General features: G+C 36.0%; 1 protein-coding gene across 2 annotated transcripts in view; it reads left to right on the top strand.

Annotated features, from left to right (window-relative positions):
- CSTF3 (cleavage stimulation factor subunit 3) overlaps window positions 1–24,062 on the top strand; it is an 87,243-nt gene that overhangs the window by 12,489 nt on the left and 50,692 nt on the right. The window contains exons 2-3 of one of the 2 annotated variants that reach the window (XM_053562908.1): window positions 6,513–6,614; window positions 6,737–6,832. In XM_053562908.1, the coding sequence (XP_053418883.1) occupies window positions 6,513–6,614; window positions 6,737–6,832 (198 nt within the window). Of the gene's footprint in view, window positions 1–6,512; window positions 6,615–6,736; window positions 6,833–24,062 lie in introns of those variants that run through there. The other variant, XM_053562909.1, reaches the window with a different exon arrangement.

Raw genomic sequence — 24,062 nt, forward strand, 5'->3', positions numbered from 1 at the left:
AGCTTCCATTGTTTTTTCTTTTTTTTTTTTTTTTTGAGACAGAGTCTCACTTTATCGCCCTTTGTAGAGTGCTGTGGCATCACAGCTCACAGCAACCTCCAACTCCTGTGTTAGGCGATTCTCTTGCCTCAGCCTCCCAAGTAGCTGGGACTATAGGCGCCTGCCACAACGCGTGGCTATTTTTTTGTTATAGTTGTCGTTGTTTGGCAGGCCCGGGCTGGATTCAAACCCTCCAGCTCTGGTGTATGTGGCTGGCGCCTTAGCTGCTTGAGCTTACAGGCTAGCTTCCATTGTTAATGCAGTTGATTGATGGTTATCTGTATGGGTGATTTTAATGAACATTTAATTACATTGTAGGCCAGAGAAAAGTACTAAGAGATACAGCTCATATTCTTGATTATCCTCTGGATACCTGTAGATAGAATTTTAGGGGTTTCATGAAATTGGATGAGGGAAGATAAAATTTTTACTGATCTCTAACTGAAAATTAGCATTTTCTTTTATCAGTAATATATGCCTGAAACTATGTGGTGGTACTGTTAGTAGCAGCTGTGACTTTCACATAAATATTCAAAATATTGTTTGCAGTCATCACTGGAGTGGCTGCTAGAATTTGTTTTTTAATATATTAAGTATATGTTACTGTATACAACTTTAGAGCCCCACTTGATGTCAAGCAACTGTAATCCCAGGCTAAGGCAGGAAGATGGCCTAAGCCCAAAAGTTGGAGACCAGCAACATAGCAAAACGCTGTCTCTTTAAAAAAAAAAAAATCCAAAACTTTGTTATAAAAATATTTTGAAAATTATGTGTGTGTGTGTGTGTGTATATATATATATATTTTTTTTTTTTTTTTTGAGATAGAGTCTCACTTTGTCTTCCTTGGTAGAGTGCTATGGTGTCACAGCTCACAGCAACCTCAAACTCTTGAGCTTAAGTGATTCTCTTCCCTCAGCCTTCTGAGTAGCTGGGACTACAGGCACCTGGCACAACGCCTGGCTAATTTTAGAGATGAAGTCTCGCTCTCTGGCTCAGGCTTGTCTCGAACCTATGACCTTACGCAGTTCACCCGCCACGGCCTCCCAGAGTGTTGGGATTACAGGCGTGAGCCACTGTGCCTGGCCTCAAAAATTACATTTTTGTATAAGTGATTTTCTTTGAAATCCCACAGAATTTATTTTGTATATTTAAGAACATTATTCTGAGAAAAAGCTCATAGGCTTCACCAGACTGCAGAAAGTTTCTGTGGCACCAAAACAGGAGCAACTAGAGAGCCCTGGTTTTCAACTAGGGATGCTGCACTTTAAAACCCTCTGGCTGGGGCTCGGCGCCCATAGCTCAGTAGTAAGTAGGGTGCCAGCCACATACACTGAAGCTGGTGGGTTCGAGCCCGGCCCAGGTTTGCTAAACAGCAATGACAGCTGCAGCCAAAAAATAGCCCGGTGTAGAAACGGGCTCCTTAGTCCCAGCTACTCAGGAGGCTGAGGCAAGAGAATTGCTCGTATGCCCAAGAGTTGGAGGTTGCTGTGAGCTGTGATGCCACGGCACTACCCAGGGTGAGACTCTTGTCTCAAAAAAAAAACAAACCTCTGGCTGGGCATGGTGGCTCAGGCCTGGAATTCTAGCACTCTGGGAGGTTAAGATGGGCAGATCCCTTGAGCTTGAGCTCAGGAGTTCTGAGACCAGCCTGAGCAGGAGCAAGACACCCACCCTCTCACCCCTGGCTATACTGAAAATAGAAAAAATTAGCCCGACGTTGTAGTCCAAGCTAGAGCTATTTGGGAGGCTGAGGGAGGAGAATCACTTGAATCCAGGAGTTTGAGGTTGCTGTGAGCTAGGCCAATGCCAAGGCTCTCTAGCCTAGGGCAACAGAGACTGTAGAAAAAAAAGTCTCCCTGAGGTGATTCTGACACTGCCGAGTTTGAGAATCAGTGTAGGGAATAAGGAGAAATTTATATGTCTTTCTGTGATTATGCTTGGTCTAATGCTGGATTCTATCTTACGAGTTTCTCTGTTCCTTTACAGATTATATGGTATATACTATCTAATTTGGTAGGTAGGTTTTCAACAGATAGGTCCTAAACTCTAGAAAGGATAACAATGAACACTGTAAGGTAATGAATGTAGCTCTTTAAATTTAAAATTGAACTTCCTTGGCAGGAGAGAAAAAATAACAGCAGTAAACCGTAGCAGTAATTATATTTCTCTACAGTCATATCCTTCTTTCAGAGGTCACAAATCACAAATCTTAGTACCATGAAAGAAATGACCACCCATATTTATTAGTGACAAATTCAAGATATGATCAGGTTTATTATACACACTTGAGCTTCAGTGCTACTAAAAGGCCGAAAGAAATCTACTTGTCATATCTTGTAGGATTGTTTGTCCACCTCATCCTCTGGTGTCGTCTTTCCAAAGCAAATCTTTTATTCAGAGTGGTTTTGGATTTTTGTTACTAAAGCAATTCTAGTATAATTGGATGTTTTTTAGTTTCTGTATCAATTTTGGTTTACTATTATCATTTTATAATTGGTATCTCACAACTAAATTCTAGTTTACTTTAAATTTTTTAAGTTTAACTTTTCAAGAGGAAGACCGAAGGAATTTTTTATTTTGTTGTATGCCAAGAGCCACTTTAACAATGTCTGGTATATAGTAGGCATGGAATGAATATTTCTTAAATGAACGTAAAAACACACCAGAAGTGACAGAAGGGTATACAACAGTGTTAAAGTAAGTGTACGTGTCTCCCCTGCTCACCCTTTTTAAAAAAACTGTTACTATGGAGATTGTTCCATGTTGTTACCTGCTGGTCTTTGTTCTTTTTAGAGATTATCAATTCCATAATTGGTTCTTTCATACATAGTTATTTTAAATTATTTCCAGTCTAATAGCTGACTACCTTTCAGTATATATGTTTATGTACATGTGCAATAGTGTAAGTTGCTAAAAGTGAAATTTAGGGTGAGACATTTGTATTAAATTTTGTGCATTATTGCTAATTGTCCCTGCCAACATTTGGAGAATGTCTGTTTTTACAAACTCTTGCTTATGTAATGTTAACTATAAAATGATCTCTAGCTTATGGTTTACATTTGCATTTCTTTTGAGTTTTAAAAAGATTATTCTTTTTCCATAAACTCTTCATATACTTCACCCATATTCTTTTTGAATCACTGGTCTTTTATTGACTGGACTTTATGCTAATGCATTTAAGTACTCTGTCTTATGAAGGTTTGTCTTTTGACTTTGTGATAACTTCTCCCATGCATAAATTTAAACTTTTTTTTCTTTTTTTTTTTGTGGCCAGGGCTGGATTTGAACCCACCACCTCCAGCAAATGGGGCTGGCACCCTACTCCTTGAGCCACAGGCGCACCCACAAATTTAAACTTTTTATGTAATTGAGTTTACTCTTTTAAAGGCTTCTGAAGAGCCTTTCCCATGCAAAGGTATTTTACCATATTTTCTCTAGTTCTTTCTTGTGTGTTTTTTTTGTTTTTTTTTAACATTTGAATCTTTGATCTATCTTAAAATTTATTTTGGTAGAAAGGGCAAAGAAGGAATTTAACTTTATAAAGTTGACCTTACAGGTGACTAGTTATTCTGTCACCATTTACTGAATAAGCTAATATTCTGATATGAAATGCCACTTTTTTTATTTGCTGATTTTCTAATTACCATTCTTTCTAAACAGTCCTGGTCCAATGATTGGGTTGTCAACATTACCAAACTAGTTTTTATGTGGTGGGGAGTCAGTAGTCCTTTATAAACTTTTTCCAGTTTTAGTTCCTTGAGCAAGCTATTCATAAAGTTCTTATAAGTTAGTGAAACATCTTGTGATTGAAATTAGTCTTTTAAAATATGTTTTCCTTTCTAAATTATACTAGTGGTGGGGCAAGCTAATTTATTTCAAAAAAATGAGTTTATTTCTCCTATGTGATTTTTTTTTTTTGGTCTAAACAGCTGACTTTAAATCTTTCTAAACTGGCATTTTGACAGAATTATTCCAGGAGATACTATTTTCACTTAAAGGGGGGGGAGTTATGACAGTACTTCCCTTTCTGTGCTTCAGTATTATCAGTTATCAATATTCATTAGTAGATTTCAAGAAGTCTTAGAAAAAAGTCAAAACAAGACTTTGTTGTTTAAATTAACATTTATCTCAGTTATTTGCAGTACGCAGTAATATTCTGAACAATTTCAACAGTGGTAGTTGTATTTATGCCTCAGGTGCTAGCTACTATTTTAGGCATTTTTTTCAAAGATTAAATTTGTATAATAAAAATAAAATACTTTATTAAAGGATTTAGGAAATACTGAATGAAAGAATGGGGGAAAAAAATCACCTGTACTTCCACTACTCATCTCCCAAGCATGAATACTTTGGGAGTATTAGTATGTTTTTAAAATCTCCGTTATTGGAGGTTGTTTTGTAGTTTTTATTATGCTGTATATATGCAGTTTGTGAGTCATGTTCTTAAAATTTTTTACATCAAAATAAAGTTTCCATGTCATTTCATGTTTTTTTTTGTGGCTCAGGATGAATATCAGTGTTTCTCAGAGCTGGTCCCGGGACCCAGGGGTTCCTGAAACTTTCAGAGGATATGGAAGTTCAGACTGTCTCATAATTTAAGATATTATTTGCTTTTTCACACTTAATCTCTCATGAGTGTAGAGTGGAACTTGTCAGCTTCTGTGTGGAGTGTTATGGCAGCAGATTGCTGAACCTGATAAAATCCAGTTGCCTTTTATTAAGTCATTCATTAAACAGATTTGCAAATATGTAAAACAAAGACTTTCTTACTGAAGTTTTAAAGTTATTTTTCATATGGGCTCGGCACCTGTGGCTCAAGCGGCTAAGGCGCCAGCCATATGCACCTGAGCTGGCGGGTTTGAATCCAGCCCCAGCCTGCCAAGCAACAGTGACAGCTGCAACAACAACAACAAAATAGCCAGGCGTTGTGGCGGGTGCCTGTCGTCCCAGGTACTTGGGAGGCGGAGGCAGGAGAATTACTTGAGCCCAGGAGTTGGAGGTTGCTGTGAGTTGTGATGCCACAGCACTCTACCCAGGGCGACAGCTTGAGGCTCTGTCTCAAAAAGAAAAAAAAACGTTATTTTTCATATAAAACATGTTAACATGCAAAATTGTTATTTGTACATGAGTGAATATTAACTTTTTTTTCAATTTTACTTTCTAACATGCTATTGATGGCCAGGTGTGGTGGCTCATGCCTGTAATTCTAGCACTCTTGGGAGGCCAACACAAGATTGCTTGAGCTCAGGAGTTGGAGACCAGCCTGAGCAAGAGCAATACCCCTTCTCTACTAAAAATAGAAAAATTAGCTAGGCATTGTGGTGAGTGCCTGTAGTCCCCATACTGGGGAGGCTGAGGCAGAAAGATCACTTGAACCCAGGAGTTTGAGGTTACTATGAGCTAGGCTGGCGCCATGGCACTCTATCGTGGGCAACAGTGAGACGGTCTCAAAAAAAATTTTTTTTAATAAATAAAAAATATATATATACACACACATATATACACATATTATAATGGTATTGATATAACCCATATAAAAGTTATTTGTGGGGTGGCGCCTGTGGCTCCGTTGGTAGGGCGCCGGCCCCATATACTGAGGGTGGCGGGGTTCAAACCCGGCCCTGGCCAAACTGCAACCAAAAAAAAAATAGCTGGACGTTGTGGCAGACGCCTGTAGTCCCAGCTACTCGGGAGGCTGAAGCAAGAGAATCGCCTAAGCCCAGGAGTTGGAGGTTGCTGTGAGCTGTGTGACACCATGGCACTCTACTGAGAGTGATAAAGTGAGACTCTGTCTCTAGAAGAAAAAAATGTATTTGTGGTTTTTAATAGTTTTTAAGTGTGTAAAGGGGTCCTGGGACCATAAAGTTTGAGAACTGCTGTTTTGCAATATTTAATATAAAAGTAAGTTTATTTGAATAAAAATGTGATTTTATTCTTTTTATGCAAGTGACTTCTGGTAACATAGTCATCCCTCAGTTATCTGTGAGTGATTGTTTCTGGGGAACCCCGCCCCCCCATGCCTGATACCAAAATCTACATATGTTTGAATCTCTTACATAAAATGGTATATATTTCATAGTATTTGCATATAACATGTACATTTTTGAGTACTTACACTACTTTGTTCAGTAGAAATGCTGTATAAATAGTCGTTATACTGTATTGTTTAGGAAATGATGACAAGACTAAGATTAATTACAGGCACAGTTGTCCTTTTTTTATCCCCTGCATTATTTGTGATCTACTTTTGGTTGAATCCAAGGATTTGCAACCCACAGATTTTGAGGGATGACTATGTATATAGATTCCAGAAAATGGTTCTCTTTTATATGATGTTTTTATGCTTTTATTGACATTGCATCCAGGGACTGTTCATATTATTCTTGAATTAAGTTGTTCATATTATTCTTGAATTAAGTTAGGCATGAGATTTTTCAAGCAGTAACTTCAATTTGTTATTATTTTCCCCCCAGGCAGCTGAGTATGTCCCAGAGAAGGTGAAGAAAGCCGAAAAGAAATTAGAAGAGAACCCATATGACCTTGATGCTTGGAGCATTCTCATTCGAGAGGCACAGGTTTAGTGACATAGGGTTACATTTCCTTCTCTATGGGTCCGCGCACACTACCGGGTTCTGCAGTAAATACTGTTCTCATGATCCTAACATTGTAAATGCTCTTTATTGGTTTTCAATTTTAGAATCAACCTATAGACAAAGCACGGAAGACTTATGAACGCCTTGTTGCCCAGTTCCCCAGTTCTGGCAGATTCTGGAAACTGTACATTGAAGCAGAGGTTACTATTTTATTTTATTTTTTCTTAAATAGCATCTGATGGGAATTACAGCATACCCTGTAGTGATAGGAAACAAGTTAGGAACATAGCACAACTAGGACAAGGAGGATTTAAATGTCTTTTGCCTTTATTTTGTAAAATAGGTATGAAGGAATAATTAAAATGAATTTTTGAAATTTGGGTCTTTTACAAGCTGATGATTGTTGCATTTTGGAATTGCAACAACATTAAAACAGTTTCAATGGTATTGGAGTGCTTTAGCCTTTTATTTACTTGTCATGTGTCAATTTATTGCCTCCTGTGTCATTTATTTAGAACTCATTTTTCTTTTTATTCCTACTTACAAACTAATATGAATGGGATTATATGAAAATACAGAAATGTTAACTTAGTTTTTCATAGGGTATTTTGAGGGGTGAAATGAAACATTTTAAAGAGAATAATTATTTCAAATTATAATTTTGTGAAAATGCATGGTTTGTTAATGTAAGCACTTCAGTAGTTTAAAGAAAGTTTTTTTCTGTAAGGTAAAGTTTACATTATGCAGGAATAAGCTAATATGACTCAAATCTGTTTAATCATAATTTGCACCATGATACTTTTTTTTTCTTTTTATCTGTCTTGAAATTTGAAATCAGCCATGTTTATTTTAAAGAGTAAGGATCCCATTCTTGATGATTAGAAATAAAATGTTAATTTTTGAAAACTGGAATTAGCAGTAAAAATGATAATAAAGTATTAATGTGTTGCTAACAGTTGGCACCAACTAATCATTTTAAGGTTACAAATTAATGAGGTAGTAAGGGTGACATGGAAATGATATCCACATTAAGCTGAAAACAATATCCATTTCTTTTTATAACTTATTTATAATACTTATATGCATTACTTATTTTTATTTAATATTACTTTTTTATAATATAAATTCTCAACATAGTCAAGTACACTGCAGCCTCAACGTAACATATTTCCACTGTAGCTGAAATTTGATATGGGGTCTGTTATTAATATTTTGGACCTATTCAAAGAGTGTTAGTCACCAGTAGTACTGAATAGACTTCACAACACTGTGTCACCTGTGATGCGTCCTCAGCATGGACCCAGTCAGCAGCAGATTTAAAAAGAGGCTACAGTGTACTCAACGTATTTGTGCTATAGTTTAGATTATACTACTTTGTGAGAAGGGGAATTACTGGATAATAGCTGGAACATGGTGTGTGTTTTGTTGTTGTGTGTGTGGTTGTGTATGTGGTATGTGTGTTTGTGTGTTTGTATGTGTGGGAGAAGATTGTACCTTATGTGGGGTTTGGTAGTTTTGGCCCATGACTATTAATATATACATCTTTAGGGTTTCATCACCTATCCTTTGGGACCATTTCTTCCTTATTTAAATCATCAGAGTAGACCGGCACAAAACTCAACAGGTGAGGTCTGAAATTTGCTGAAGCCAGTGCTGCTTTGTATTACTCATTTATAAAAACAAGGAACTGGATCATCTGCACCTGGTCTGCATTCTAATCTGAATTTATAAACACATTAGCTTATATTCAGGCTCATCAGAAACACACATAATTGGTACATAATCCTTTTTGTTTAGAGAGGTGATACTTTCTTAGTTTTTTTAAATCGTTTCTCAAGTATTCAGGCATTGTTCATGCATATTATTATAGTGTAAATTAAACTGAAATTAGCAGTTAGATGCGCCATTCTGTAATTATAAAGACAATGGGTTTTTCCTATTTCCTAGGTATGAGATACAAACTGCATTCTAAAAAAGAATTTCAAGACGAGATATTATTGCAAGGGCTGAAAGTTGGCTAAATAACAGGCTCATTTCATAATATTTCAGAGCTGCTAGCAGTTGCTAGATTTATGTAGTTGGTAATATATGCAGTTATATCTCACTCACACACACATGCAAATATGTGTATATATATAAAACATTGAGTAAAAATGGTAAAGAATATGTGTATTTTAAAAATTTTATATTTTTGGTATAGGAATTAACATTTTAAATTGAATACTGGTTTTAGAAATGCATATGCTGAGGTGTGGTTTTCTTTTTTCTGATTTGCTCTTTTTTTATTTTTTATTTTCACATTTTACATTTTGTTTAGCCTGTGACAGGCTAGTTTTCTTTGGTCGTATCACTCAGTGTGGCCTTTAATATTTCTGGAGAAGACATATAACCTTTTTGTGATACTTCTAAAAATCTGAAGTGATAAGATTGCCTTTACATGGAAAGTAATATAGTATTTACATAACATTCTGTATGCACTCTCAAGAAAATAAAGTTTTGTGAATACATTTGTTGTAGCTCAATACTTTAAGGGGGGAAATTGTAATGTTTCACTTATATTCAGCTAAACCAACTTGTGTGACTTTAAATATATTATTTTTTCTAATAGAAGATACAGCTTTAATAACAAGATAATTTGCTTCCTTGGAGAAATGTTTTGCAAATCATACTTCAGTACAAAGAAGTAAAGTAGTTGAAAAAACTTTTTCAAAATTTGAAGCATCAGTTGAACATGAGCAAATTATAAATATTTAGAAAACAAGTTAGTGATACTGTGTCAACTTTTCTCATATCTGAGTGTTTAGCAGTACTTAGCTGTGTTAAATTTGGATTTTAAAATGTCATCCTTAATTTGTTACATGCTTTTATTTTTTTCATGCATTATGGAAATTGTTGGAGATAAATTCTCTTGTCCTACTGAATGGGCATTTAGAATGAACCTCTGTATTTATAATTTATATAATCTCAATAATTGGGCCAAATTATTTCAGTGTTGTTTGTAATACATCAGAGATAACATTTTGCCTCCAGCCCTTGAAATGTATTGCTCTACTCTTGTGTTCCCAAACCACTACACGTGATTTAACAATATCATAAGGACAGGCAATTGTCTGACTATTCTTAAAGTGATATTGTTATCAAGTATAGAGTCTAAATATGATCACTGTGATATAAAAGTACTTTTGCTGCTTCTTAGTTTTAAGTAAAAGGAAACATTTTAATATGTCTCCAGCTATTTAATTGTATACATAGGTCTTAAGAGCAGTTTAGTATATTTTTGAACTTAAGAAATGTGAATTTTGAAACACTTAGAGTTACAGTGGAATGTCCCAGTCAGAGCCTCAGTGCTCTTTAAAGAACCATTTTTTTCATCATGCTACTTAGAATGAAAATTTTTTTTAAAAAAGGCTTTTGGCACCTGTGGCTCAAGCAGCTAAGGCACCAGCCATGTACACCTGAGCTGGCAGGTTCGAATCCAGCCTGGGCCTACCAAACAACAATGATGGCTGCAACCATGGGCGTTGAGGCAGGTGCCTGTAGTCCCAGCTACTTGGGAGGCAGAGGCAGGAGAATCACTTGAGCCCAGGAGTTAGAGGTTGTTGTGAGCTGTGATGCTACGGCACTCTACCCAGGGTGACAGCTTGAGGCTCTGTCTCAAAATAAATAATAAAAAAAGAAAACCCACTTTTTATTACAATGATCACAGAAGGGTCACTAAGTATTGCAAAGTTGAGAAAAATCTATACAGTTTGGCCATGATCTTGTAAATTGCCCGCCCCCCCCCCCCCAAATGGTTTCTGTAGCTTTTCATGTAAGTAGGTAATCAGTGTGACAACATGTAAGCTACAGTATCTTACTGTTGGAAGTAATTGTTTTGAATTGGGCCACATTCATAAATTTTTTGGCTGAAGGATGTTTTTTATTGGTAGCAGAAGCAGAAATGAAGAAGGTAATGCTACTGGTAATAGCAACAATGTATATTGCTGTCTGTGAAAGCTGTAATTCTTTAATAAAAGTATATAGAGAATTGATTGCTTTTTATTTAAAAAATTTTAGAAGACATGAATTCTTTTCTCTACATGGTTTTTCTTATAAATAATGGGTTCTAGAACATACATTACAATTTTTCAAAATAACTTTTCTTCTTGGAAGAAGACTTTAAAATAATCTTTCTTCTTGCAAAATGGAAGTGAACTCAGGATGCAACATGAGTGACCTAAATTGAAATAAACTTCACTGTTGATATTGTTTTAATACCTTTACATAGCAGCCTATGTATTATAATGTTTTGTTTATATAGTGATTTTAAAATGCGGATTAAAAATTACTACATTATCATACAGATAATGATAATTTCTTTTTTATACTTTACCTTGCAGCCATTAAAAAAAAAATTGTACTCCTTTCTAATAGATCTGTACTTTTCCTGTTTGTAATAAATGTTGGTCCATGTCTGTGTGATTATTCAGATTTACTTTAAAACTCAGTATGCTTTTTTCTGTACAATTTCTTAGATGCATATATTCCTGTAGAGTAGAGATGTAAAAGAAAACAACAGGAAGTACTTGCAAACACAGTATCAAATGTCTGAAAAAATACTATTTGATAAGCAAAGGAAATATTTGCATGTTCACTATTATAAGTAGTAAACGATTTTAGGTTTTATTGAAGCATCCTATTCCATCTCTTTTCCTTACCCATTGTAGCAGAGATGTTTAGGTGGTGTTCCTACTAACATTGTGTGTATATTTTTTTTCCCTTGGGGTTTTTTCTCTTCACCCAAGGCAACTATTTCTAAAAGGATATATAGTCATTTAGGTAACAAAATTTCTTAAAATAACATCTTATGTTTTCTAATCTTTATATCTTCCAAACAATTTATTCTTTTATATGAAACGTAGCCATTTTTTAAAGCAAAATCTATGCTAATCAACCTATTGTTTTTATATTTCTCAATCTTACAAAGCAAAACTGTAATCTGCAGTCCTTGGTAAACATATTGGGAGAAAATGATCATTTTCCTTCTTTAGATTCTATTCTTTTTTTTTTTTTTCTTAGATTCTATTCTTTTATATAATAAGTTACATTCTGAAAATGTGGAAAAGGCCATCTCTGGGTTTATGATAAAAAGTACATGTACATTTCTAAAATTAGCTGTGAAACCAAAAGGAGTTGGGTCATAGGATCTGAAGTTTTTTTGGGTGTAGTAGTGTTTTAGCCTAAATTTCTTGGACATTTATGGAATAATATAATACTTAATATGTAATAACCTAATACTTAGCTATAAAGGAATATAGGGGGTCATTTTGGTACATGAATACCTATCCCAAGAGACATAAGATACTCTTCAACATGGCATTCATGAGTCAACACAAACACATTTAAGCCCTTCATAAGATTGCATAGCTTGAAACCTCAGTATTTGGAAATAGAACTAATTCCAACACAATAAGCCTTCTTAGGGCTCAGCGTTTTTGCTTCTAACTTGAGCTTAAAGGAACTGGTGTCAGTTAACTTCCTATATGAAACAAAAGAACCACTCTAAGTCTTAAATATTTTCTAATGGACTCATTGTTTTTATTTTGTTCAGTGCATCAACTTTGAAACTGCTTGTCCTTTTGAATGAATTTGGTTCAAGCCATTTGAAAACCTTAATTTCCAGAAAATTAAGATGTCTAAAATATCACCACTCATAGCCATAAAAAAAGCTGAACAACTGGCAAGAATGCATTTATTAGCTTGTAAATAATTTATTCCCAAACTTCCAGATTTATTTACGTTTTTAAACTTTAAATTTTATTATGAAACTATTTTAACTCTTAGCAACTTGGTAACAGAAAACAAATTGTTTAGTATACTGGTGTAATAGGTATGGTCTGTATATATTTTTCCTCACATACCAGAATCTACAGCAATTTGAACAAAAATTGTGAATATTTGCTTTGAATACATCTTGTTGAGAAACTCAGCTGCTTTTCTATGATTCAGGAAAACAATAACATGGGTAAGTTTTATCACCTTGTATGCTAAGAGACTTCCAAAGAAAAATTTTCTATTTGGAAATGTTTAAGAATAGCTTTCAAGACAATTTGATGTTAAAGAATTGACATGTAGTTTTGAAATAATGTGTTGATAAGACCAGGTGTGGTGGCTCATGCTTGTTATCATAGTACCCTAGGAAGCCAAGGCAGGTGGATTTTGCTTGAGCTTGGGAGTTTAAGACCAGCCTGAGCAAGAGCCAGACCCTGTCTCCAAAAATAGCTGGACATTGTGGCAGTTGCCTGTAGTCCCAGCTGCTTGGGAGGCTAAGGCAAGAGAATCACTTGAGCCCAAGAGTTTGAGGTTGCTGTGAGCTGTGATGCTATGGCACTCTATCAAGGGTGACGAGGTGAGACTCTTGTCTCAAAAAAAAGTTGGAACTATAATAAGGTTCAAGGATAACAAGATCCCAAGGCTGCTTTTAATCTTTCTTAAAGCAAATATACTTTTATTCATGTGACAGAACATGTTCAATTGAAACTTGATTTAAATGCAAGATTTCAGAGCTATTATACATATTATTGGAAGTCTTTTTTTGTCCAAAGATTCATATATGGAAGATGGTATTTTTTTATGGTGGCAATTTCTACACCTCGAATTTGAAGAAAAAAGTGGGTTGGTCATTTTGTGGTAATGATTTTCTTGAAATTTTTCCCACCAAGTTATGATTGCAGGTATTACATATTTCAAACCAAAGTGGACATTATTTTAAATCAGAAATTAAGGACTGGTAGATGAATTAGTTTAGCCCTCTCATTTTAAACATGAGTAAAATAAATGAGATTATTGTTCACAGAGTCATACTTTTTAAATTTCAGTGCTTTACGATCACATGGAAAGCGTTTTTAACACATCCAAGCTTTCCAGTTAGCCTAACAGTACTGTAGTTCAGTCTCCAGAGAACAGACAGATTCTTTGGTATCTTTTTGTTTTTTAGGTGTTTCTGGCAACCAGATTTGGGAATTGAAGCTTTAGAGGGCAGTATTTAAGTCTTACTGTTATCAGTATATTTCATAGCTGGCACAATACTTCCTATGTTTGGACAATAAATAGTCTCCTACCTTGTACTTTGTATATAATCTATGAGGCATCTACTGTGTGCTTGGTATATTATGGTGACTGTTTCTTAAATCCACTATCAGCATTGCATCATTTTAGCTTTAAAAAGTTTTTGCTCACTGAATTTCTGGGTCTGAAATCTGATTTTGTGGATCCATAAACTTTATTTAAAGCAAAAAAAACCATGCGTGCCAAAATAAGAATCAGTTAATCTCTAAGGAAGTTTCAAGTGTTATGGGAGGGTCATTTAAGCTAGAAAATGTGGCTTAGAAGAGTAACAGTAGCTTTTTTTTTTTTTTTTTTGCAGTTTTTGGCTGGGGCTGGGTTTGAACCCACCACCTCCAGCATATGGGGCTGGCACCCTACTCCTTTGACCCACAGGCACTGCCCAACAGTAGTTTTTTGTGGTTAGCTAACTTATACATAACTCTGGAGAGTTTAAATAAGAACACCACATCTTCATATTTATATTCGGTTTGTTGGCTAACAGTTATTCATTCAAGTAGTACTTGAGTTATATGTAAGTACTTATCATTCTTTTGTGGTGTAGGGAATGGAGTGTTCTCACCTAGAACGTTTTTCTCTTAACTTTCTGTATTAAGGTGGTTTGAATCCATTTCTGAATTTTTTACTAGAAATGAATATCTGGTATGTTGCTTGACCAGTTTTTACTCATGTCTCTCATTGTTTAAAAAAACCCCAAGTATTTCCTTAATGGCTTTTGACAGTTTTAAATCAAGTATGAGGACAAAAAAATAAACCAATGGTAATTTTAGAATGATTTTTCCAGCCATGATTGAGAATCTAAGCACATTAATGTTATCAAGAAGTGTGTGAGCACTTTTATAAAACTTAAATGTCAAAAAATAATACTATATGAAGTATTACAGAAGTGCAGACATTGTTAAGTCCATCTACCATTTCTTTTGGTAATCCTTTTGGCTATTGTATATCAGTTAACATTTCTGAAAGGTTTTGTGGGTCTCCTAATTGAGATATGGTGGTAGGGGAGAACGTGATTAAAACATTTAGGTTATGGGCGGCGCCTGTGGCTCAGTGAGTAGGGCGCCGGCCCCATATACCGAGGGTGGAGGGTTCAAACCCAGCCCCGGCCAAACTGCAACAAAAAAATAGCCGGGCGTTGTGGCGGGCGCCTGTAGTCCCAGCTGCTCGGGAGGCTGAGGCAAGAGAATCACGTAAGCCCAAGAGCTGGAGGTTGCTGTGAGCCGTGTGACACCACGGCACTCTACCGAGGGTGGTACAATGAGACTCTGTCTCTACAAAAAAAAAAAAAAAACATTTAGGTTGTGGGTAGAGTTGAAGAGTCAAATGGTATGCCAATCAGGAGTTAATGTGTTTAATCTGCTTTATATGGGTTGACTAGCAAGAGCATTGCCTTTTTTTTTTTTTTTTTTTTTTTTTTTTTCAGTTTTTGGCCAGGGCCAGATTTGAACCTGCCTCCTCCTGTATATGGGGCTGGCACCCTACTCACTGAGCCACAGGTGCCGCCCAGAAATTATTTGAAACTTAGAAAAAGTTGGGCGGCGCCTGTGGCTCAGTGAGTAGGGCGCCAGCCCCATATGCCGAGGGTGGCGGGTTCAAACCCAGCCCCGGCCAAACTGCAACCAAAAAATAGCCGGGCGTTGTGGCGGGCGCCTGTAGTCCCAGCTGCGTCGGGAGGCTGAGGCAGGAGAATCGCGTAAGCCCAAGAGTTAAGAGGTTGCTGTGAGCCGTGTGACGCCACGGCACTCTACCCGAGGGCGGTACAGTGAGACTCTGTCTCTACAAAAAAAAAAAAAAAAAAAGAAACTTAGAAAAAGTTGCAAGAAACTCATATTCTTTACAGTGATTAACCAGTTTTTAACATTTTGGCAGTATACTCTTTAGCAGTTCTTTTTCTGAACTGGAGGAGATTGGTTTGCATACATCATGACCATTAATATTTTGATGTGTTTCCTAATAGTGATACACATACAGCCAAGTTAGGAAATTTAACATTCGTAGATTTATCTACAGTCTGTTCTACTGGTGTTATAGTAATACTCCATAGCAATTTTCTTCTGAATCAGTATCTAAGTTCATAATATAATTGACATTCCTCTTTGGTCTCCTTTGATATAGAAAAGTTCCTCAGCCTTAATTTAAATTTGTTTGCTGCTTTGATATTGGATTTAGGTTGTAGGTTTTAGCTGCAAAGCTGTAAAAATGGTCATGTGTCTTCAGTGTATCTCATTCAGAGGCACACTGATATTCAGTTATCCCTTATTGAGGATGTCAGTTTTGATGATGTGGTGTAAGTGTTGACCAGCTTGCCTACCGTGTGGTTAAGGATCCTTTTGTAGTTAACAGAAAAAGTGATGGGGAGATACCTTGAGACTTTGTAAATATTCTATTTCTCTCATCCATTAGCTGTTAACCCATTTAGAACCTATTGATTCTTGTTTGAATCCGTGATATTTTCCATCAAATCATCTAGTGTTTTTCAATATGTTCATCCTGAAACTAGTGATTATAGGTAGAAAAGACACTTTACAGGACTTTAGGAGATTTTTTTTTTTTTTGGCCAGGTCTGGGTTTGAACCCACTACCTCTGGCATATGGGGCCGGCACCCTACTCCTTTGAACCACAGGTGCCACCCAGGGGATTTTGATTTAAGCAATTTTTTTAAATATAAAATCATTCTGTCTGTAATGCCTGTCAATTCTGTCATAAATCATATGGGGAATAAAACTTAAAAATGGCTCCCCCACTCAATAGATTAATACAGAAACTTAAAATTTCTTTTTTTTTAGAGACAGAGTCTCGACTTTAATGCCCTCAGTAGAGTGTTGCGGCGTCACAGCTCACAGCAACCTCCAACTCCTGGGCTTAGGCAATTCTCTTGCCTCAGCCTCCCGAGTAGTTGGGACTACAGATGACTGCCACAACGCCCGGCTATTTTTTTTGTTGCTGCAGTTTGACCTGGGCCGGGTTTGAACCCGTCACCCTCGGTGTATGGGGCTGGCGCCCTACTCACTGAGCCATAGGTGCCACCCAAAACTTAAATTTCTTAAGCAGTGTAGGCTGTAGGAGCTAGATGTATTGATTTATTTAGTTGAACAAGTTCAAATTATTTCAAATGGAAATTTATATAAGTTTTTTGTAAAAGTGGCATCTTTTGCTTTAAAAACAAGTAAATCAAAAAGATATATTTGCAAATGCAAATTGAAAGGCTAGCATAACAAATACCTATATACCTTAATTCATATTTCTGTGCTTATATAAAGAATATTGTTCTACAAAATCACGATTCCATTATCACCCTAAAAGGAACAGTAGTGTTTAAATGTGATAATCAGTTCATATTTACATTTTTCCAATGGTCCTAGGTTCATTGTTTTCTAAAATTCCCTATTTTTATGACTGATAAAACTATTGGAATGTTGTCTAAAAATACTCTTTTTTCTGTTGTGCTTTGTGTTTCAGTATCAGTTTGCCACAGATTTTGTTCTGTTTCCAACTTGACCTTTCCCCATCTGAATGAAAAGTCTAATAAGAACTCAAGTGATTCCCATCTAAATTATGACATAAATGGAAAATTTTAACAATTCTAGACAAAAATTAATAGAACTCCCATTATATTTGGGGTGGGAGGGTAGAGAGGCACTTGTTATATTTTTATTACTAACAGGGCAATGTTTTAACTGATTTTACTCTGAATTTTAATATATTTGGAAAAGTTGCGATTTTTGTGAATTTCTTTATTATTAAATCATAGCTGTGTACGTTGATGCAATCATGGGGTACAATGTGCTGGCTTTATATACAATTTGAAATATTTTCATCAAACTGGTTAACATAGCCTTCATGGCATTTTCTTACTTACTGTGTTAAGACATTTATATTTTACATTTAGTAAATTTCACAGGTACCCTTGTAAGATGCACCGTAGGTGTGGTAAATTTTTGTGAATCTTACCCAAAATATCCATCAATTTGTACTGGAGCTCTTAAAAGTAAGTTTTTTCCATTGTTAAAATTTAAGTATAAATATATATACAGTATTTTCAAGTTTTATGGAAAAATAGAAGAGATAATTTTTGGAAGTGAAATTTTTTTTAAGATGGATGTTCAGAAGTTAAAAAAGGTCTCCATTAACAAATCATTTATGACTTCAATTATATTGATAGTGATTTTTGATTATTTGTCTTAATAACTAACATTTATTGGGACTTTTAATATATTAGACACACTGATTAGTACTTCAGATGAATTATGTGATTAACCATAATTTGCCTTTTGATATAGGTCTATATAATCCCTGTTTTTTGGAGATGTTTGTTTTTTCTGGTATTTAGAGGGCTTAAGTTATCTTTACTCATACCAAAACATTAAGTTTAAACTACTGAGAAGTGGGAAAGCTGGAGACTTAAATGCAGGTATCCTGATTCCTCAATCTGGGCTCCCAGTCACTAGCCACTATACTAACTAGTCGTATAGTAAAACCTAAAATATATATAGTTTTGGAAAAGTTATGTAGTATATAAATAGTCTTTTTTTTTCCTTTGCTCTCAAGGGTTTCTTGCATTCTTATTTAGCTTAGCTATCTTTTTCTTCTTTTTTTTTTTTTTTTTTGAGACAGAGTCTCAAGCTGTTGCCCTGGGTAGAGTGCTGTGGTGTCACAGCTCATGGCAACCTCAAACTCTTGGGCTTAAGCGATTCCCTTGCCTCAGCCTCCCAAGTAGCTGGGACTACAGGTGCCCACCACAATGCCTGGCTATTTTTTGGTTGCGGTTGTTATTACTGTTTAGCTGGCCAGGGCTGGGTTTGAGCCCGCCAGCCTCAGTGCATGTGGCAGGCACTGTAACCACTGTGCTACAGGTGCCGAGCCTAGCTATTTTGGCATGTATTTGGAAAAGTAGATTTTATATATAGCTACTCACAACTACATAAAATTGCTTCAATGGAATCTTCAACAAATATTGTAGATGTCATGGCACAATAACGTCCATGCAAGTGCAAATGATACTTTACATAAAATATTATTTCTACAATTGTAGTTATGGTTCTGGGTACTCCACCCATCCGAGTTTTTTGACCTTTTAGCTATATATACTTGAGTTTAATTTAATTTCATAGCACAAAGCAATTCTGTACAGAAAAGGGGCAGGTCTTTGTAACTTTGGACTGTCAAGAAATTTATAAGTATGTTCTTATAAATACTGCTTCAAACATATTTTACATTCCACATTAACAAAAGAGCAATAACTTGCTGTTCTGATTTGGCAGTTAGCAGTTTTTTAAATGGCATTTACCTAAATCAGTGCCAACTAAGAATTTAGGTAGGCTATGCTTACTAAACAGTTACTTTCATACTTTTCAAAGAAGTATAGAAGTCTTGCAAGATGAGTTTTCTGATAAATTGGACTATACTTTCTTTGTCGAGTTATGCTTTTTGGAGGGGAGGTCTTTGATTGTAATTACAAAACAAAACTTCATAAATAACAATGAAAGATTGAAATCTTCAGGGCACAATCTCAAAAAGATTTTGAAAGATGATCTTGACTTCTATAGTTAAAGGGAAAATGCCATTTATTGAAATTAGATAGATGGTTTTCCAGTTACTTGTAATTTGTGGCTTTTTGGGCTTAGGAATTCAAGATAATCCTTGGCTAGAATATTTCCAATCTGTGTAACTCAAAACTCAAATTATCGGCTCAGCACCTGTAGCTCAGCGGCTAGGGCGCCGGCTGCATACATTGGAGCTGGCAGGTTTGAACTTGGCCTGGGGCCTGCCAAATAACAATGAAAACTAACGAAAAGATAGCCAGGTGTTGGGTGGCGCCTGTGGCTCAAAGGAGTAGGGCACTGGCCCCATATGCTGGAGGTGGTGGGTTCAAACCCAGCCCTGGCCAAAAACTGGAGAAAATAAAAAAAAGCCAGGTGTTGTGGTGGGTGCCTAGTCTCATCTACTTGGGCAGCTGAGGCAAGAGAATCACTTAAGTCTAAGTTTGAGGTTGCTGTGAGCTGTGACGTTACGGCACTCTACTGAGGGTGACATAGTGAGACTCTGTCTCAAAAAAAGGAAAACTCAAATTATCTTCATGTAGCTGTCTGATACTGCTTCATTGATTCTAAGTAAACCATTATGTGGTTACATCAGAATTTGACTTACCCGTAAAACACAATTGATAACTCTTGAGTTTACCATAATTTTGAAGTATTTTAGAATTTTACTCCATTTGATGATAAGATACTTTATGGGTAGGAAGAAAAGTTTATGAGTTGTAGTTTGTAACTTTAAGGCGACTGTAGACTAAAACAATGCAGAGTTGTGTTGTCAGCTGACCTTCTTGGGAAGTAATTTTATAGAGAATTTGTTCTTAAAAGTTCCCTAGGGCAGCACCTGTGGCTCAAAGGAGTAAGTGCTGGCCCTATATGCTGGAGGTGGCGGGTTTAAACCCAGCCCCGGCCAAAAACTGCAAAAAAAAAAAAATTCCCTAAAACATGTGGCAGGCTCCTATAGTCCCAGGCACTTGGGAGGCAGAGGCAAGAGAATCGCTTGAGCCCAAGAGTTGGAGGTTGCTGTGAGCTGTGACGCTATGGCACTCTACCAAGGGTGACATAGTGAGACTCTGTCTCAACAACAACAAAAAGTTCCCTAAAATGGCAGCTTGTTGGTACAATGAAATTTACAATGCCTATTGAAATATTTTCCTGGGTTATAGTCATATAAAATTGCTCCAAGTATTAGACTATTCTTCAGTAGCACAATGACTTAAATTTATAGGCTCTCAAAAAGGTCATCTGGTAGTACTTTTTCAGGGCCCATACCATCTATATGTTTTCGTAGGTTTTTATGTGGCTATAGGTAAATAAACAAAATGTCTAATTTCAGGTTCTTGTTTTTACTTTGTATATCAGGGAAGATGGGAACACTGCCTTCCCAAATTGCTTTGAAACACATGGCAGACACTGTTAGATGCTACATACACCTCAGTGAAAAAAATTGTATTTTGGTCTAGGAAGTAATTACAATACTGGGTGATAGATGCTTTAGTAGAGAAAATATGGAGAGGGTGGGAGAGGATGAGTCAAGGAAATCTGTAAATAGGCCCTGAAGTATGTGTAGTAGTTAGCAGAGAATACCTGGCCAAGAGAATTGCAAGTGCTTGGGCCTTAACAAAGGACAGAGAAAACAGGCTTTATTTGAGTTGAACGGGTTTAGCTTGGTAAGTTTGTCATTTGAATTTTGCTCCTAGTCATATTATTTTAAACAGATGACTTGTTATTATATGAATTTTTTAAATTATAGAAGTCAAGAACATGGAGTTGCAATTAAGCAGTTAGAGGAAGAATCGGAGAAAAGGCATGAACCTCTGAAATTTCATAATATCTAAAAATAATAAGGTGGATGCAGTTTTGCTCTAAGAAAACCTAAAGTTGAGGTATCACTTATAATTCTGGACCCTTATTTTACTCAAATGGTTATGTAAACTTACAGGGTTACTGACAGTGGAAGGGTCCTGTTCAATTCTTAAAAGAAAAATTGCGTGTTGGTTAGAAATTCTCTTTTGGTTTCTTTTTTTTCACTTTATATTTGAGTCTTATGTAGCCTTTTTCCCTTTCATAATCTTTATATAGTTAGAGGAAAATGTGATATTGATTGACCAGTTTTCATTTTTTCAGAAGGAAAAAAAAAAACGTGTTTTTGGAGATAGGATCACCTAGGCTGGAATGCAATGCTGAAATCATGGCTCCCTGCCACCTCAAACTCATGGGCTGGTCCAAAATGTATCTGGTCTCCCAAAACCCTTTTCTATGGGAAAAAATTAGTTGTTTTTCCTCAACAGGTAAAACTTGAGCAGTTACATCAAACAATTTGATTCCTGGAAATACTTGTACCACAGGCTCGTACCACAGGCTCGGCGCCTATAGCTTAGGGGCTAGGGTGCTGGCCAGATACACTGGGGTTGGCGGGTTTGAACCCAGCCCAGGACTGCCAAACAACAGTGACAACTACAACAAAAAATAGCCGGGCATTGTGGCAGGCGCCTATAGTCCTAGCTATTCGGGAGGCTGAGGCATAAGAATCACTTGAGCCCAAGAGTTTGAGGTTTCTTTGAGCTATGATTTAACAGCACTCTATAGAGGGTGACATAGTGAGATTCTGTTTCAAAAAAAAAAAGAAATAACTTGTACCAGGAGTAAAATATGTTTTTACTAAATGCCAGCATAAGATACTGCATTATTAGTGTCTAGCTCCTCTAGTAACATGGTTTACATATTGACTTATTCCATATGGATAAAATGATTGCTTATGGGGCAGTGCCTGTTGCTCAGAGGAGTAGGGCGCTGGCCCCATATGCCTGAGGTGGCAGGTTCAAACCCAGCCCCAGCCAAAACTGCAAAAAAAAAAAAAAAAGATTGCTTATTTGTTATATCAATTTTATTAATGAAAAAGCTTCTGAAACTTCCTTCTCCTTTTTTGGTTAAATATATGTTAATATACAAGTATGCACTAAAAGGGATGGTTATGCCAATGGGACAAAAAATTAATGACCAAGATTAAAAAATACTACTTCATTCTTTTGTCAGTTCTTTTATCTAAGATTGAAACTTACTTTTAAAGAGAACCTTGAAAATAATATCTTGATGTCTTTCTTTCTTTCTTTTTATTATTATTATTTTTTTTTTTTTTGTAGTTTTTGGCCAGGGCTGGGTTTGAACTCACCACCTCCAGCATATGGGGCCAGTGCCCTACTCCTTTGAGCCACAGGTGCCACCCTCCTGATGTCTTTCTTTTTAATACCTTTGGAATATTAAAGACTGGTTAAAATTAAGAAAGGTGAAGGCACAAGAACTGTGGTTTTCAATCATGTGTCCAAGAAACAAGAAGTTATAAGGTCTTAATTACTTTCTAAATTTTCTTTCTAATTTTATTGATTTATAAATCAATAAAATTTATAAATTTTATTGGGTTTGGCTACTTTTTAGAATCTCCAAAAACATTATTAGAATAACCAGGGTTCTAAAACTTTCAAGCAGCACTTGGATATAATTTTTTAAATTGATGTATTTTTAATGAGTTTATACCTGTATTCTTAGTAATTACATGAAAAGCCTAACATTTTTAAATGTTTCACATGATCAGTTAATTCCTAATAAGTTCAGGTAGGCTGATTAATAATAGAAAATTAGTGAATACTAGGATATTAACTTAATTTTGTGCATAGTATTGGCATAGTAGATAATCTATATGGTAAAGTCTATTCTCGAGTCACACCAACCTTCTTGAAGTTCTTTAAATTTATTCCACACACATTTTGGCGTTAGAGTATTTACATTGGCTGCTCTATCTGCTCTACAGAAATTTCTCCTGGGAGCTGCTTTGCTAGCTTTCTTTCTTCAGATCTACAAAAATGTTAACTTCTCATTGAAATCTATGACTACCCTATTTAAAATTTTTACCCCTATCCCTAACATCCCAGAACAGCTCATCCTTTGCTGAGCTCTCCTTTTTAACCTATAATACTTAATCACCTTCTAATATATCAAGCAGCTTACTAACTATGCTTGGAGTTTGTCTCTTTGATGTGTTCTGGGAACCTACAACAATGCTTGGCATATAGTGGCACTCTAAATAATTGTTGAGTGAAAAATCCACAGTGGCAAGTAATTGTGTTTTACAAATTGAATTCTAATGTCTAAAAATTAGAGTTATATCAATTTATAGCACCTATTTTATGAGTGTAAAATTGTAATTGCGCTATACCTTTACTTACAGGCTAAAAAAAGATCTGTCTTTATATTTAGAACACTAAAGAAACTATTCTTTTGCATTGTCCAATATCCCCAATCATTTAAGTTTTTTTGTTTGTTTTTTTGAGACTGAGTCTCACTTTGTCACCCTCGGTAGAGTGCTATGGTGTCACAGCTCACAGCAACTTCAAACTCTTGGGCTCAAGTGATTCTCTCGTCTCATTATCTCAAGTAGCTGAGACTACAGGAACCCTCCACAACGCTTGCTCAGCCTAGTCTCAAATCTGTAAGCTCAGGCAGTCCACCCGCCTCGGCCTCCTAGAGTGCTAGGATGACAAGCGTGAGCCACTACACCCGGCCCTTCATTTAAGTATTTTAGAGTAAAGTTTCTTTGACATCTTGAATTATCTTGGTGTACATGAGAAAGATTTTTACTTCTTTAATAAATTACTCAATTGGACGGCGCCTGTGGCTCAAGGAGTAGGGCGCCGGTCCCATATGCCAGAGGTGGTGGGTTCAAACCCAGCCCCGGCCAAAAAAAAATAATAATAAATTACTCAATTAAAAGGCATTACTAATTTGCCTAGTTTT

The sequence above is a fragment of the Nycticebus coucang genome, chromosome 14 (assembly GCF_027406575.1).
Source record: "Nycticebus coucang isolate mNycCou1 chromosome 14, mNycCou1.pri, whole genome shotgun sequence".
NCBI lineage: Eukaryota > Metazoa > Chordata > Mammalia > Primates > Lorisidae > Nycticebus > Nycticebus coucang.